At 43.4% G+C, this 12763-nt stretch overlaps 3 protein-coding genes across 3 annotated transcripts; 1 reads left to right on the forward strand and 2 right to left on the reverse strand.

Annotated features, from left to right (window-relative positions):
- Window positions 1-236: 236 nt before the first annotated feature.
- On the reverse strand, window positions 237-5291 carry IL334_000656 (uncharacterized protein; the record flags this gene model as incomplete). Its single annotated transcript, XM_062932422.1, has 20 exons — window positions 237-512; window positions 592-816; window positions 870-938; window positions 998-1194; window positions 1253-1303; window positions 1362-1425; window positions 1487-1616; window positions 1673-1791; window positions 1858-1967; window positions 2020-2157; window positions 2214-2364; window positions 2442-2561; window positions 2624-2733; window positions 2797-3092; window positions 3177-3511; window positions 3580-3747; window positions 3827-4180; window positions 4344-4536; window positions 4669-4880; window positions 4995-5291. 20 exons carry the CDS (start codon window positions 5289-5291, stop codon window positions 237-239), a joined length of 3615 nt encoding a protein of 1204 aa, XP_062788473.1.
- A 484-nt stretch (window positions 5292-5775) lies between these two features.
- Window positions 5776-8193, reverse strand: IL334_000657 (threonine ammonia-lyase, biosynthetic; the record flags this gene model as incomplete). The annotated part of the gene is made up of 9 exons (XM_062932423.1): window positions 5776-5915; window positions 6028-6123; window positions 6197-6492; window positions 6564-6783; window positions 6886-7473; window positions 7544-7664; window positions 7723-7805; window positions 7870-8108; window positions 8177-8193. The coding sequence occupies 9 exons, from the start codon at window positions 8191-8193 to the stop codon at window positions 5776-5778; spliced, it is 1800 nt and encodes a 599-aa protein (XP_062788474.1).
- Window positions 8194-8581: 388 nt separating this feature from the next.
- On the forward strand, window positions 8582-12715 carry IL334_000658 (uncharacterized protein; the record flags this gene model as incomplete). The annotated part of the gene is made up of 6 exons (XM_062932424.1): window positions 8582-8759; window positions 8881-9368; window positions 9441-9600; window positions 9668-10765; window positions 10855-11631; window positions 11706-12715. 6 exons carry the CDS (start codon window positions 8582-8584, stop codon window positions 12713-12715), a joined length of 3711 nt encoding a protein of 1236 aa, XP_062788475.1.
- Between the last annotated feature and the right edge of the window lie 48 nt (window positions 12716-12763).

Genomic DNA, 12763 nt, shown 5'->3' on the forward strand with positions numbered 1-12763 from the left:
TTTTGATTAGTGCTGATTACAAAGAGAGAGGATGTACTAAATTTCTTGTCTTTTGTTTAACCAATCATTGTTGTCAAATATTTAGTTTTGTTTCCACTGATTCACTTGTATTTTATTCATGTATGCATTATCATCTTTACATTTCGTTTAAAATGATATAGTCGTAACGTTACTTCTACACATGCATGACTGAGAGAAATGACAGATTGCCAGTCATACCACTTTTCCCGCTCTGATCATATTCTCTCTCCTTCCCAGATTTCATTAGTGGCTACAGGTATAGGTACGATCGCATTCACCTCTTTTTTAGCAGGTAAGACGGTTATGCTCTGAGCTGCATTCTCGAAATACGTTTCGCATAGTAGTTGTGTTTGTCGATCACTCTCGATCCCCAGATTTGGATTTGAATTTGAATTTGGATTTTGTAATAATTGAATATTCACATTTGGTAAGAACAATTGACCTGATTTCAGTGGTATAAGAATGATTATCTGTTCTTCTGGTTTTGTAGGCTTTCACCAAATATATCAGCCAAACGTTCCTCACATATTCCTCATTTTTGGGGATCTAGTCACGGATTAGAAAACTTACATCGGGTGTGTAATATCCCTTCTTCTTACCCAGGATTAGCCAATCTTCGTTATTCGAAATATCAAATACTAATATCCGTTCTTTAGTTGAGTCCGGGTCAGATCCCGACCATGTATGACTAGTTGATAAAGTCAATTTCATATTTATAGCTCTGCCTTCGTATACTTCTTTGGGCGCGTCTGAGTCTCTGGAAGATGCGGGCGATATTCGAACCGTCGTCAAGAGCTGAGATGATATCGTTAGTAGACTGTTTCGATTTGTACAACAGGTGGACTTACCCGATGCTGAGGAACGTCAACTGGTATCTCGAGTGTTCGCCACATTTCCACTGGATCATTCTCGATCGCCTGAGAACGAAAATGAGCTATGAACTTCCCGTAAAGCCCGATTGAATACGAAAAATTACCTTTAAAAGCTCGTCTGACCCTTCTACATGCTGCGACCACAGAACATCGCTCAAAGTCTCTGCAAGTGAAGTACCTAGTAGATAAGGACGCAACCACTGCCCTCTATCTCTGGCCCATTCCCCCGCTATGCGACGGACGGAGTCACGGGATGAAGAGGGAAGCTTCTGGAAAGCGTTTTCGATAGCTATTCGGACCTCTACAAATTCCTACATTTCAGCTTTATTGTTTTGATAGAAAGGGAACTCGTTACTCACCTTCTTCCAGACTACGATACCGTATACGCAATCTCAACACAGCTCCGTTGCCTACAAATCCTCTGTTAGTAGTATATTCATAGCGGCGAGGTCACAAATATCAGCTCACCGTCAGCTTTGCCATGCTTTCGCACCTTGAACAAGCAAGATAACGGCTGATGCGGTGTGATAGTCTACCAAACATTCAGAATCAGCTTATTCGTCCCAAATACGCTTCGAAAATTGGGGGCTTACGGCGCTGTTTTCCCATTGCTTCTTACACGCTTCTACCGCGTGACTTCCTTCTTGAGGCGGGGACAACTCGACTGAAGCTATACGAAGATACTCTCTGCCATCGGACGCTATCGTGAAATGCGATAACAGGCTGCTTGCAATATAAGCTTGGGACTACCTTGAATTAGAATTAGACTGTAAGCTTACCATTCTGGTCGGAAGAAATCCTGAACATTGACTGTCAGTGGTAGACCCATGAATATAACTTGTGTATCTATCCATTCTCTCGGGCCCGATGAAGTCTCGTATTGTAGTACAATTTGCGCCTGAGAAACGTGTATCAACTTTCAGACTGATCTTCCATGTTACAAACATGAGAGTCAGAAGTTTACCTTTGCATATTCCCCTTGTGGAATACCAGTGTAAGGAATAGCTATGTCGACATCTTCTCCAGGGTCGAGATCTCCGATGTTTACCAAAGCTGACTCGTCGACGTTGACCTCTGGCAAATTCAGTGTCAAAACCCTTTCGAGGTTCACACATCTCTGACTTACCTTGTTCACTCATCTGTGCCACCTGCACAAGATAGGTGACTTCTCCTACCAATGACCTTAGGCTCATTTTGACGTCTTTCATCTCGACTACTCCAGCTTTGATCTCAACTACTACTTTGGTGTCTTCGTCAAGTTTTACTACATTGTCGATCAATATCAGCTTACCACCAGCCAGTGGTTGAAAAGTCGCTTACTGTCATAAGGCATTCTCAACCTCGCTTCGACACCTCTGGGATCCCGCTTCACACGCAACTTGTATTCTTCTTCAGCCTTGTTATAGATGAAATTGACTGATCCCAGAGACACAGTAGCTATCTGAAGGCTGTATAACCCTTGTGTAGAGGTCTGCCGTTCGTGCAAATAGGCGAAATTAGCGAAAAATCGGTGTCAAACTACCAGAAGGAACCATCGGCAAGGCTTACAGAACAAATTGCCTTGATTGTGTTGTCTCCTGGCTGCAGTATTTCGCCTTCGTTCGAGAAGCTTATCGTCTCGCCTTGCATATCCGTAAGATCTACTGAAATATGATCCACTTCTATCGGCTGAGCATGGGCTAGGTGATTAGCTTTTCGAATCCTACATATATAATGAGTACAATGCTCACTACAGGTAAGACGTTGTTTACTCCTATTTCTATAGAAGTTTGATCCCCGTCTTCTGCATGATCAGCTTGACCACTCATAATCCTGATAGCAAACGCCTTATGCTCTTCCACTGTTACAGCATGGGACGTCAGCTTGTAAGTATCGGATGTACGAAAGCTGACAGCGAACCCACCATCTTGTTCTGTGTCACTTTCCCTCAACCCTTCTACCGTCCTCTTCAGTTCCTCAAAGTCGATTTGCACGCCCTCTAGGCCCTGTTCCTTGTCTTTGTCGACTAGTGCGCATGCTCGTAGATAGGCCAAACCTAGATTTTCCCAATCTTCGTCTTTCCCCATATTTAGTTCTCTATGCGCTTGTAAAGCTCCTTCGAGAGCGAACTTCGATATTGGATCCCAAGTGAGAAATTCCGCACAGTCTTTCGCCAATCTTCTAGAAAGGTCATATGCTTCTGACCACGATTGAGTATATCTATAGGATCGTTAGATTGGATCTGAGCTATCGCTCTTATCAAAAGGAGATAAGGGGTGAAGGAATGAACCAACGAAGACTCACAATGCTAAAGCAGCTAAATCGGCTTTCAGTCTAGTGACCGAATTTACTTTTCCACATGCTTCATAAGCTTTTATAGTCTTCCTAGTCAGTCCCGCATATAAAGCTCTACAATTGCCTTCATCTTGTTGAGCATCTATCAGTTGTTCGTTTGACAATATCGGTCTTTGTTCCGAAGCGGATTGAGGTGTATGTTGTAATTCTTCGTCATCGGATAAACCGTTCGAAGAAGATTCGAACAAGACGTCTTCTTGGATTGTACTGGGGTATGGTGAAGAAGCTGGATTGAAAGGGTATATAGGCGGAAGATGACCTGAAGATACACCTATCCGTTCAACCTGGATAAATCGAAGCATTAGTCTTTTGTCTTAGACTCTGTCAATGTGAAAAGTAGATCTGGATTTACCTGTATTCGAGCGATATCTAAGAGCTCTGATCTTGCAGATTCGTAAGCTACTAAACCTGAATAGTCACCATTGGGTCTATCTATCCTTGACCATTGGTCACACTTGTCCACGATATCCATACAAGCTGTATATGTCCAAGATTCGATGAAGTGTTGAGCAAGCGATTCCTGTATACGTAAAAATAAGCTTATCCTTGCAGGTGACAGATGTAAAGATATAATGTAGATTCAATGATGTATTACTCACTTCGGCTTCTCGTAATCTTCTAGTCAAAGAAGCGACAAACCATTGACCTCTTTTAGCGACTTCAGTTATTCTTCCAAGTTTACCTAAAAGTTGACCTTGTCTAGCAAAGAGGTATATCCTAAAATCGAATATACTAATCATACTACTCCTCATTAACTCTCTGTATGGTTTTACGGTCGTATCCAGAATTGGTAATGAATCATCTCCAGGATGTGTAGCACCAAGCTTTGATATTCCGAACCAAGATAAATTTTGTTCCTTCAATACTTGAAAAAAAGACGCTTCCAGTTCTTCGTAAATTAACAATGAGTCTTCGGGCAAGTTCACGGATTCGAATGAGTTCGCAAGAGATTCCTGGGAAGAGAACCAAGTTTAGCACTAGAAGCCAGGAGCCAGCTGAGATTTGCTTCAAAAGTTCGAATGACCACACATGGATCATTATGAAGCGGGTACACAATGAGGAAGACAGTGGTTGTGAAAGAAGCGGCGTGTCAGACTTAAAGCACTTATGACTTACTTTGAGTAAAAACCAAGTACAGAAATTCCAACCGACATTCAATCTTTGAGCTTCACCTCTTTTAACTTCTTCTTCTCTTTCTATGATAGCAGAGTCAAATGCTGATACTAGGGATTCTTTCAATTTGTTCATCACCTCTGGCCAAGCTGCTGGATCATATGATCCTACTTGAGGTAGGTTCAATTGGACGCATCTGAAGATGGGGCGATGAAAGATATCAGCAAGACGTACGCGGGGATTGGGATCTGAAACTGAAGACTCTCTTTGCCACGTATCAGATTGTCCTGTTGTACATATTATAGGACATAGAACTCGTCGGACTCACCTATCTCTTTTACCAACGTTAAAATCAGTTTTCAGTTTACCTAGCACTCCTTTATCTTTCCCCCAAACGCTCTTACCTCCAGCTGCATGCCCCGCTGGATTGGGTGGATTAACCAGGACAATCAATGGTGCATGAGGGGTACGTCGTGCTGCCAAAAGAGATAACCAATCTCTTATAAAAGAGCGAGTTTGGTTTTTATACACTTCGGCATCCTGTATTTTCAATGAGTGGATTAGTCTATACTGCACTATACTGAACAACAACCCGAACGGTATCGTCGTAGCAAGTTCAGTCATTACTGTGAATAGATAAGAGCTCTCACCCACCTCACAGACTACCAAACAAAGATTGACCAGAGGTGTATCCAGTACTGAGCTACCATTTCCACCAATTCCACCTAAATTATCTCGTACAGAGTTGATTTCACCCAATTCAACTAGCTCAATGTCTACTTCTTGGATAGTTCGTATAGAAGTCCTTGTCGATGATTTCCAGTGTAGGTTTCTCAACGGTAGATGAGATTTTATGCCTGATATTGCAGATTGTAGAACCTGGGTCGAATTGGATGTCGAAGGAGTAGGTGAGGGATGTAAAGTATATGTTATGGTGACTGGACGAGGCATCTTGAGGCTGCTAGAGGCTCTCCGTCCTTCACTGGCAGTGCAGCCCTTTCTAGTGTCCGGTACGGGAGAGAGTTGCAAGATATGCAAGATATACTGAGCTTGCTTGCACTGTCTGGACGTTTTGAGCTAGCATTGCATCCACATCTTGAAGACGGAATAACAGAAACGATCAAACGAAACGACGCGGGGTAAAATCGCGTGGCAAATCAACAAAATGTCGGAGGTCATTCGGCATCTCCGCTCGAACACTCTGATAGCGATGAATAGCATAACGATGATGATGACGAGGAGCAGGGGATGTGGTGATGGTAGTGATCTCTTGATGCAGAATGTAGTGAATGATTTCACAGACTGGAGTTGGTACCGAGATGATGATGATTATATGCATATCGTACAACCCCTACCAATCCGGCAAGACCTTTCAACGTTCACTCGAGAGACCGTTCCCCGATTTTTACGAACCTCGTAAATATCCTCGCACCCCTCATTGATGCCTCAACAGAGAAGTGTAAGCCGGGTTTTGGGTTTCCTCAACGTAAACATATCCAAGATCATCTAAAAATTCTCCAAAGCCATCGTAGGAATCTCGGGGAACTTGTACACCGATAAGTACTTTGCCAACGTCTAGTACAACGGAAGAATTAGCATTGATCCGTGCGAATGCTATGGTATGTACCGTACAAACAGCGATCCGGAGACCCAATACAGCAGGACAGGAACGTGGAGGACAACTCACCAGCGCCATGATTTCGGTAATGGAACATTGAGATATTCCAATCTGATTTCATGCCTCTTAGGAAATTACCTAATGCACCGGGTCGTTCTGGGAATTCTGTTCAGTTATCATAGATGAATCAGTTTCCATCATCTGATGACAATCTGATTCTGACAGCAAGCAAACTTACCAAATCTGAACAGACGTTCATCTTCAACATCACTCCTTCCTCCCACTAGATGTCTCACGTGTGATTTCGAGAATTCATCTTCACTCAAATCGGTAGCTTCGATGCCTTCTTTCTTAAGCATTTCGAATAATTCGTTGATCTCTTTTTGACGTGCTTCATGCGTTGGTCCAGATGCCGATGACGATGCACACGATAAGATGAATGAACAGATGATATACCCGGTTTCTTGAGAAGAATATCGATATGTAAATTCTGTCACCGCTCTTTCTCCGAGTAATGAATGGAATTTAAGGAAGCTAGAAACAGACCAAAAGCAGTCAATAGGTTGATAAACATGTCGGTATGATAGACTACGAAGGGAACTTACGATCCAGGTTTTTCAGCTACTTTAATGCTAACCAAAACTTCTCTTCTTTCACCAATTTCCGCACGTTCAGCTACGAATCTCAATCTGCCAAAATTCATGTTACCTCCAGAAATGACAGCTACGAATCGTTTATTTGCTCCGACGAGGTTATTTCGCGATATATAAGCTTTCAGACCCGCTAAAGCTAATGCCCCTGATGGTTCTGGGACGGAACGTGTTTCTGCAGCATGTATATGTAAGCTTAATCCTGTTTCCTAGTCAGGTCACCTGATGCGTGTCTGGGCAATCCGAATGATAGCATGAGGAAGAAAGGTTTACTCACCTTCGAAGACATCTTTGATAGCTGCGCAGATTTCATCATTATTTACCAGAACAACACCATCTACATTGTCTTTGCATACTCTAAAAGGTTCTTCTCCAACTATTCTCACTGCAGTTCCATCTGCGAATGGACCAACTTCATCTAATGTAACTCTTTTACCTTTTTTCAGACTCTTGTCTAAAGCATCCGCATCGACAGTTTCTACTCCTATAACTTTTACTGTTGGTGCAGCCACACGCTTGATATAAGCTGATATACCAGCTATCATACCTCCTCCACCGACAGCACCAAATATACCTGACAACTTATCTGCATCCGTGACTTGACGACAAATCTCCATTGCTATTGTTCCTTGTCCAGCCACAACATATGGATCATCAAATGGTGGAATGAATGTCAATCCCTTCTCTTTTTCTAGTCGACTACATTCAGTCTTCGCTTCATCGAAATCTCTTCCATGCAATACGACTTTAGCTCCCAAGCGTTGAACATTACGCCATTTGATAGATGGTGTAGAGACAGGCATAACGACTATTGCTGGAATGTTCAGAGCGTTACTAGATAATGCTACTCCTTGAGCGTGGTTACCTATCAAAGTGTTTCTTAGGCTTAGTAAGGCATTACCGATACCGGGAATGAGGTGTGGAACTGTACTCACCTGCACTACATGTTACCACACCTTTCTTTTTCTCCTCTTCACTCAAACAAGCCATCATATTATACGCTCCCCGAATCTTGAATGAGAAAACAGGTTGAAGGTCTTCACGTTTGAGCCATATCTAGAGAATTAAGCAATGTCAGCGACTCGTCTGAGCGATAGTGGGCTCGACAGCTTACTTCATTACCAAGTCTTGCAGATAGATTGACTGCCAAAGTCAAGGGAGTCTCTTTCAGATTAAGGGGAGCAGAATACACTTTGGCTATGTAGCACTTTTATGGTCAGCTACTTCTCGTGTATTTCGTATATTACAAGACTTGACTTACACATCAATATCATCCTCAAGTAGTCAGGCACTTTAAAACCTTTCCCATTATCTTCCAATAGATGACTAGGCAATTTCTCGTATAAATGAGAAGGGATTTCCTCGTTGTCATCGTGTTTCGATGATGGAGGTGGAAACGGAGCTGATGATGTGTATTCCATGTGTGATGGAGGTGATTTGGAGAACGAGTGGGAAGATGTGGATGCGGAATTACCGTTGACCCCCGTGGGTATGGCAAGGCTGTAATCGAAGACGTTATGTCAAATTTCAAGGTTTCGATAACAAGGAGAGGAATTAGAAGAACTTACCCGTTCGCAGCTACCATTTTGTCCTTTCTCTTGTCTTGGGACCTTCCAAGTTCGATCACAGGTCTATGAACGAGGATACAAGCACGAGCGTTGGCTTGAGGATGAGCTGATAGTCACTGCAATATACAATGTCTTTTTCACAATGATACAAAACAACTTCACCTTGCGCCGAGTCGAATTCTGAACTTTCTGACGATCTGATAAATAACACAATTACGTAATATCATCGGAAAATGCGACTTGGCGTCATCTCGGCCCATCGATAGATAGCAGAATACATAACTACTTATTCATATTCATATATCTCTTTCACACCTCTTCATAATCTCTTCATCTTCTTACATATCTATACCGTCAGTCTAAGAGGCCTCGTATCAGCCTCTGACGGCATCTCCTCCCTGCAACATGTCAGCTTTGGCCACATCTGTAGGATCAACACCCAAGGCTGCTCATTACAATACTTCTCTTACCGCAGCTTTACTCCGCGGTGCATGGGCGGAATCCACTCCAGGTCAAGCACCAAATAAGACAGACCTGAGCTGGGGGGAATTAGTGAGGAAATGGGGGAAACATACTGGAGGGAGTGAGTCGCCTATCATGTCTTTGATTACTTATGGAAGTCGATGAAAGACTTGTAGTCCTCGGTCTCGGTCTCGGTCGAATGGCTTACATGTCTAGCTAACGCGATTCACCCTTTCCAATAGATACTTCATTGATCCATTACTTGCGTGATATATCTCTTCTATACCTTTCATCAACATCGCATGCCACCACATCTTCATCGGGATTCATAACAGTTCCTCCATCTTCCTCTCAGCCTACGACCGGAGGTGAACAAGGACCTGTATCAAGCAATTCGTCGAATGACTCAAATGGAGGCTCACACTCATCTTTCGTTCACATACCACATCCTCATTTGCGACATCGTAAGAAGAATTCTTTAGACGAAGTCGCCTCAGCTAGTGGAAGTACAATACGTGCCAATGAAGGTGGAGTAGGAGTTAGTAGTAAAGCCAGTTATCTAAGTTCGGGAGACCTAGATGGGGATGAAGTTGATGATTATCGTGGCTGGGGTGAAGGTAACGAATGGTGGAATGGTGTGGGATCAGAAGGCTTAGAAGAAGTCAAAGAAGGCATCAAATCATTGGAGGGTCTAATACAAAGTGGGAAGTTGTCTGCTGCAGAATTAACTGTGCGTTATATTTCCTTGAACGCACGTTTCCATTCTCTCCGTACTAGTCCCGCTGATAAGGGAGTAAAACAGTCTGCAAGATTGACCCTAGCGTATCATCTACATGCTCTTGGATCACATGAAGATGCTCTGAGCGTATACGGAAGTGTAGATTGGACGGCGGAGAACCGGTTTGGAATAGTGCAGGGGGACGCTGCTGTATTGGAGAGAATACGCGGGAGATATCTTCAAGGTATGTCAGCATGTATCGCAGCTCATATTCTGCCACATAATATTCTCATGTGCTGACACCTTCATAGGCCTTAGCTATGAGCTCTCTCCAATACCTGACTACACAAGAGCAATACAGTCTTATCTCCTCACAATTCCTCTTTTACAATCGCTATCTTCATTTCATCTACCAATCCCATCATATTTCTGCACTCAACCAACATCCCAATTGCCTTTCGATCCTTATCGCGAGATATTTCGTTATTTATCAACTGCTCTAACCCGTGCAGCTGTTTTATCAGCTCGGCAATCAACGCCGACTGCCGAAGAAAGGCAGATGACATTACGAATACTGCGTACCTATCACTCTTTCAATTCTTCCTGGCCTGCTTCTTTCCGACCGGTTCAGCGCCAAAGGATGCTTGTTCTGTACCTAAGAACATTGGAGGCCACCTATCCTGCTCCTCGACAGCCTCCGCCGGAAACACCGCTACTCTATCCCGGATCATGCTCATTGTCCGCTAGGTCATTGTGGACCAAAGAGGTGACCGAAGCTGTACGACAAGGACGATCTTTACTGCAAGCTACAACATCTTTCCCCAGAGCTGGATCCCTAAATCGACCTGTAACGACGTTCACGGAACTATCAGTGGCACTATATAGTCGATCTGCAGAATTGGGTAGAGAAATCATTTCGGTTCTGTGGTGGGCTATGACACTGACTTTTCAATCACAAACGATTCTTCGACACCTCACTCATCTATTGTCGGATGTTGGAGATTCGGTAGACGCTAGGAGGGTATTTGAGCTTTACATTCAACTTGTCTTGAAAGCTAGAGAAACTCAACAACCTGAATCATCAGTACAGCTTAGAAGTAGTATTGCGAACGATGATTCTGCTTCTCCGGACGAAGCTCAACAAGAAGCCGAAAACGCAGATCCAGATAACATCATGAAGAAGGGATCGACGCCGGAATCGGAGATAGATACTGATAGACAATTCATCGAGACTCTCTTAGGAGGTACGAGACTGCTGAGTAGAGATCTAGGGGAAACGGAAGAAGCTTGGAGATACGCCACTCTAGCTGGCGACGTCATATCCAATGGTGGCATTGGGGTCGGAAACGTATTGAGAGCTAGAATAGAAGAAGCCAAAGGCATTGTTAGGATGGGCATGGCCGTGCATAGTAAGTGGAATCTCAGTGAAATAGGCGACTGAGTCAAACCGGTTTGCGTGATCAATCAGAAAAAGCTGACAGGTTTTGTCTTTGCTCAGCTGCTGATGCTGTAGACCGGCCGACGTATCAAGCTCAAGCAATCAATCATTTAACCGCTGCAATCGATCTTTCCCCCACGGCATCTGGATATTATCATCTTGCTCACTGTCAAGCCGAAGCGAGGTCTATTGACGCCGCCACTCAGAGCATTCGATCTTCTCTTGAATTGGATCCTTCCAATGTTCAGGCGTGGCACTTACTTGCTCTTCTGTTGACTGCTCGAAGGGATTGGGAAGGGGCCATGAAAGCCTGTGATGCAGGTGTTAGTGTGTGGGAACAAGACGAGGAGTCATCAGCTGGGGAAGAAGAATTACCGGGGAACGATAGCGGAAATACAGTTGAATCAAGAGATTTTGCTATCATACCGCCTACACCGATGGATTCACCAACTGAGTTGCATCCATTGATCCTGAAAGATGGATCTTTCCCGCATTTATCCATATCTCCACCTAGAACTACCCCGTTATCGAGATCAGCTAAATTAGAACATGTCATGAGATTAAGAATGACTCTGAACGTTATCATTGAAAAACAACAAGGCCCAGAGTTGGCGATGTTGAAACAGCAGGAACTGTTCGCTTTCTTCTCCGCTAGATCAGGTAAAAACAGAGGTAAATTAGGTTATTCTTCTGGATTTGGTAAAGGCGGCGGAATGAAATCCGTCGCAAGTGGTAGTAGTATAAATGCTATGACTACCGCAACAGGAAATGAAGATGGAAAGGAGGGTTTGGGTGGAAGTTACATAAGTGTTGGAGTGACTGAAGGTGTTGTAGCTGGTACGTAAAGCTCGAGAAGCGTTCTCTTCGACCAAGCGGTCATTATGAGTGTCAATCTGATGTTTGTGTTCTAGTCCAATCACCTACTCCCACACATGTCAATCCTCCTGTTAATGCTATTTCACTCGCGCCCCCCGTATCTGAGAAACCACCCATAAACATTCAAACCCCTTCAACTTCTTCCAGACCTTCATCGCCAAAGCTGGTTGTTCCCAATGCCGATGATATTGAAGATGAAAGCGCTAGAAGAAGCTCATCCATTCGATCGAAAGCGACTACCGCTAAACATTTACACGTTCCCGGAACCGGAAATCCGGCTACAAGTGGTATTAGTGGAACAGGTACAGCAGTCTCAAGACCGAGTAGTGTTCGACGTCTGAATGTGACTCCTCAATATTCGAGGGAAAGAGCTGGTTCAGCATCACACTCAATAGCTCCGACAGCTATTCATTCACATTTCCATAATTACACACCATCATCGAGAACCTTACAACCACCTCCACCGCCCCTCAACCCATCTGAGGATCATGGAAGAACATCAGCTGAATCTAGGATATTATCTAATTTATGGTTAATGTCGGCTGCAACATTCCGTAGATGGGGTAAATTAGAACAGTGTTTAGTAGCCATTGAAGAAGCAGAAGTTTTGGATCCTGAAAATGCCGATGTTTGGGTTCAGTTAGGTTTATATCATTCGACAATCAATCAACATCAAACTCAAAGTCAACATAACGCGTCAGATAAAAACAATAGTACGAATTTGGGTATAGGTGGTGGATTAGGTGATAATTCCTCTGAAGCATCATTTGTCAAATCCCTCTTATTGAAGCCTGAGCATCCACCAGCAATAATTGGATTATCTAAACTGTATTTTCAGACAAATCAAATTGATCTAGCCGAAAGTTTGTTGAATCAGTTAACTCAAGAATCAGGTTGGGATATTGTTGAAGGTTGGTTTTGGTTAGGTAAAATATCACAAGTTCAAGGTAGATCAAAAAGAGCCAATGAGTGTTGGCAATTTGCTCTAGGTTTGGAAAATTCAAGAGCCGTAAGAAGCTGGAATGAAGTTGGTAGATGGTTATAAATAAATGGATGGACGGGCTAGTGGATTGAGATGATCCTTATAGGCATC

The sequence above is a fragment of the Kwoniella shivajii genome, chromosome 1, assembly GCF_035658355.1.
Source record: "Kwoniella shivajii chromosome 1, complete sequence".
In the NCBI taxonomy this organism is placed as follows: Eukaryota; Fungi; Basidiomycota; class Tremellomycetes; order Tremellales; family Cryptococcaceae; genus Kwoniella; species Kwoniella shivajii.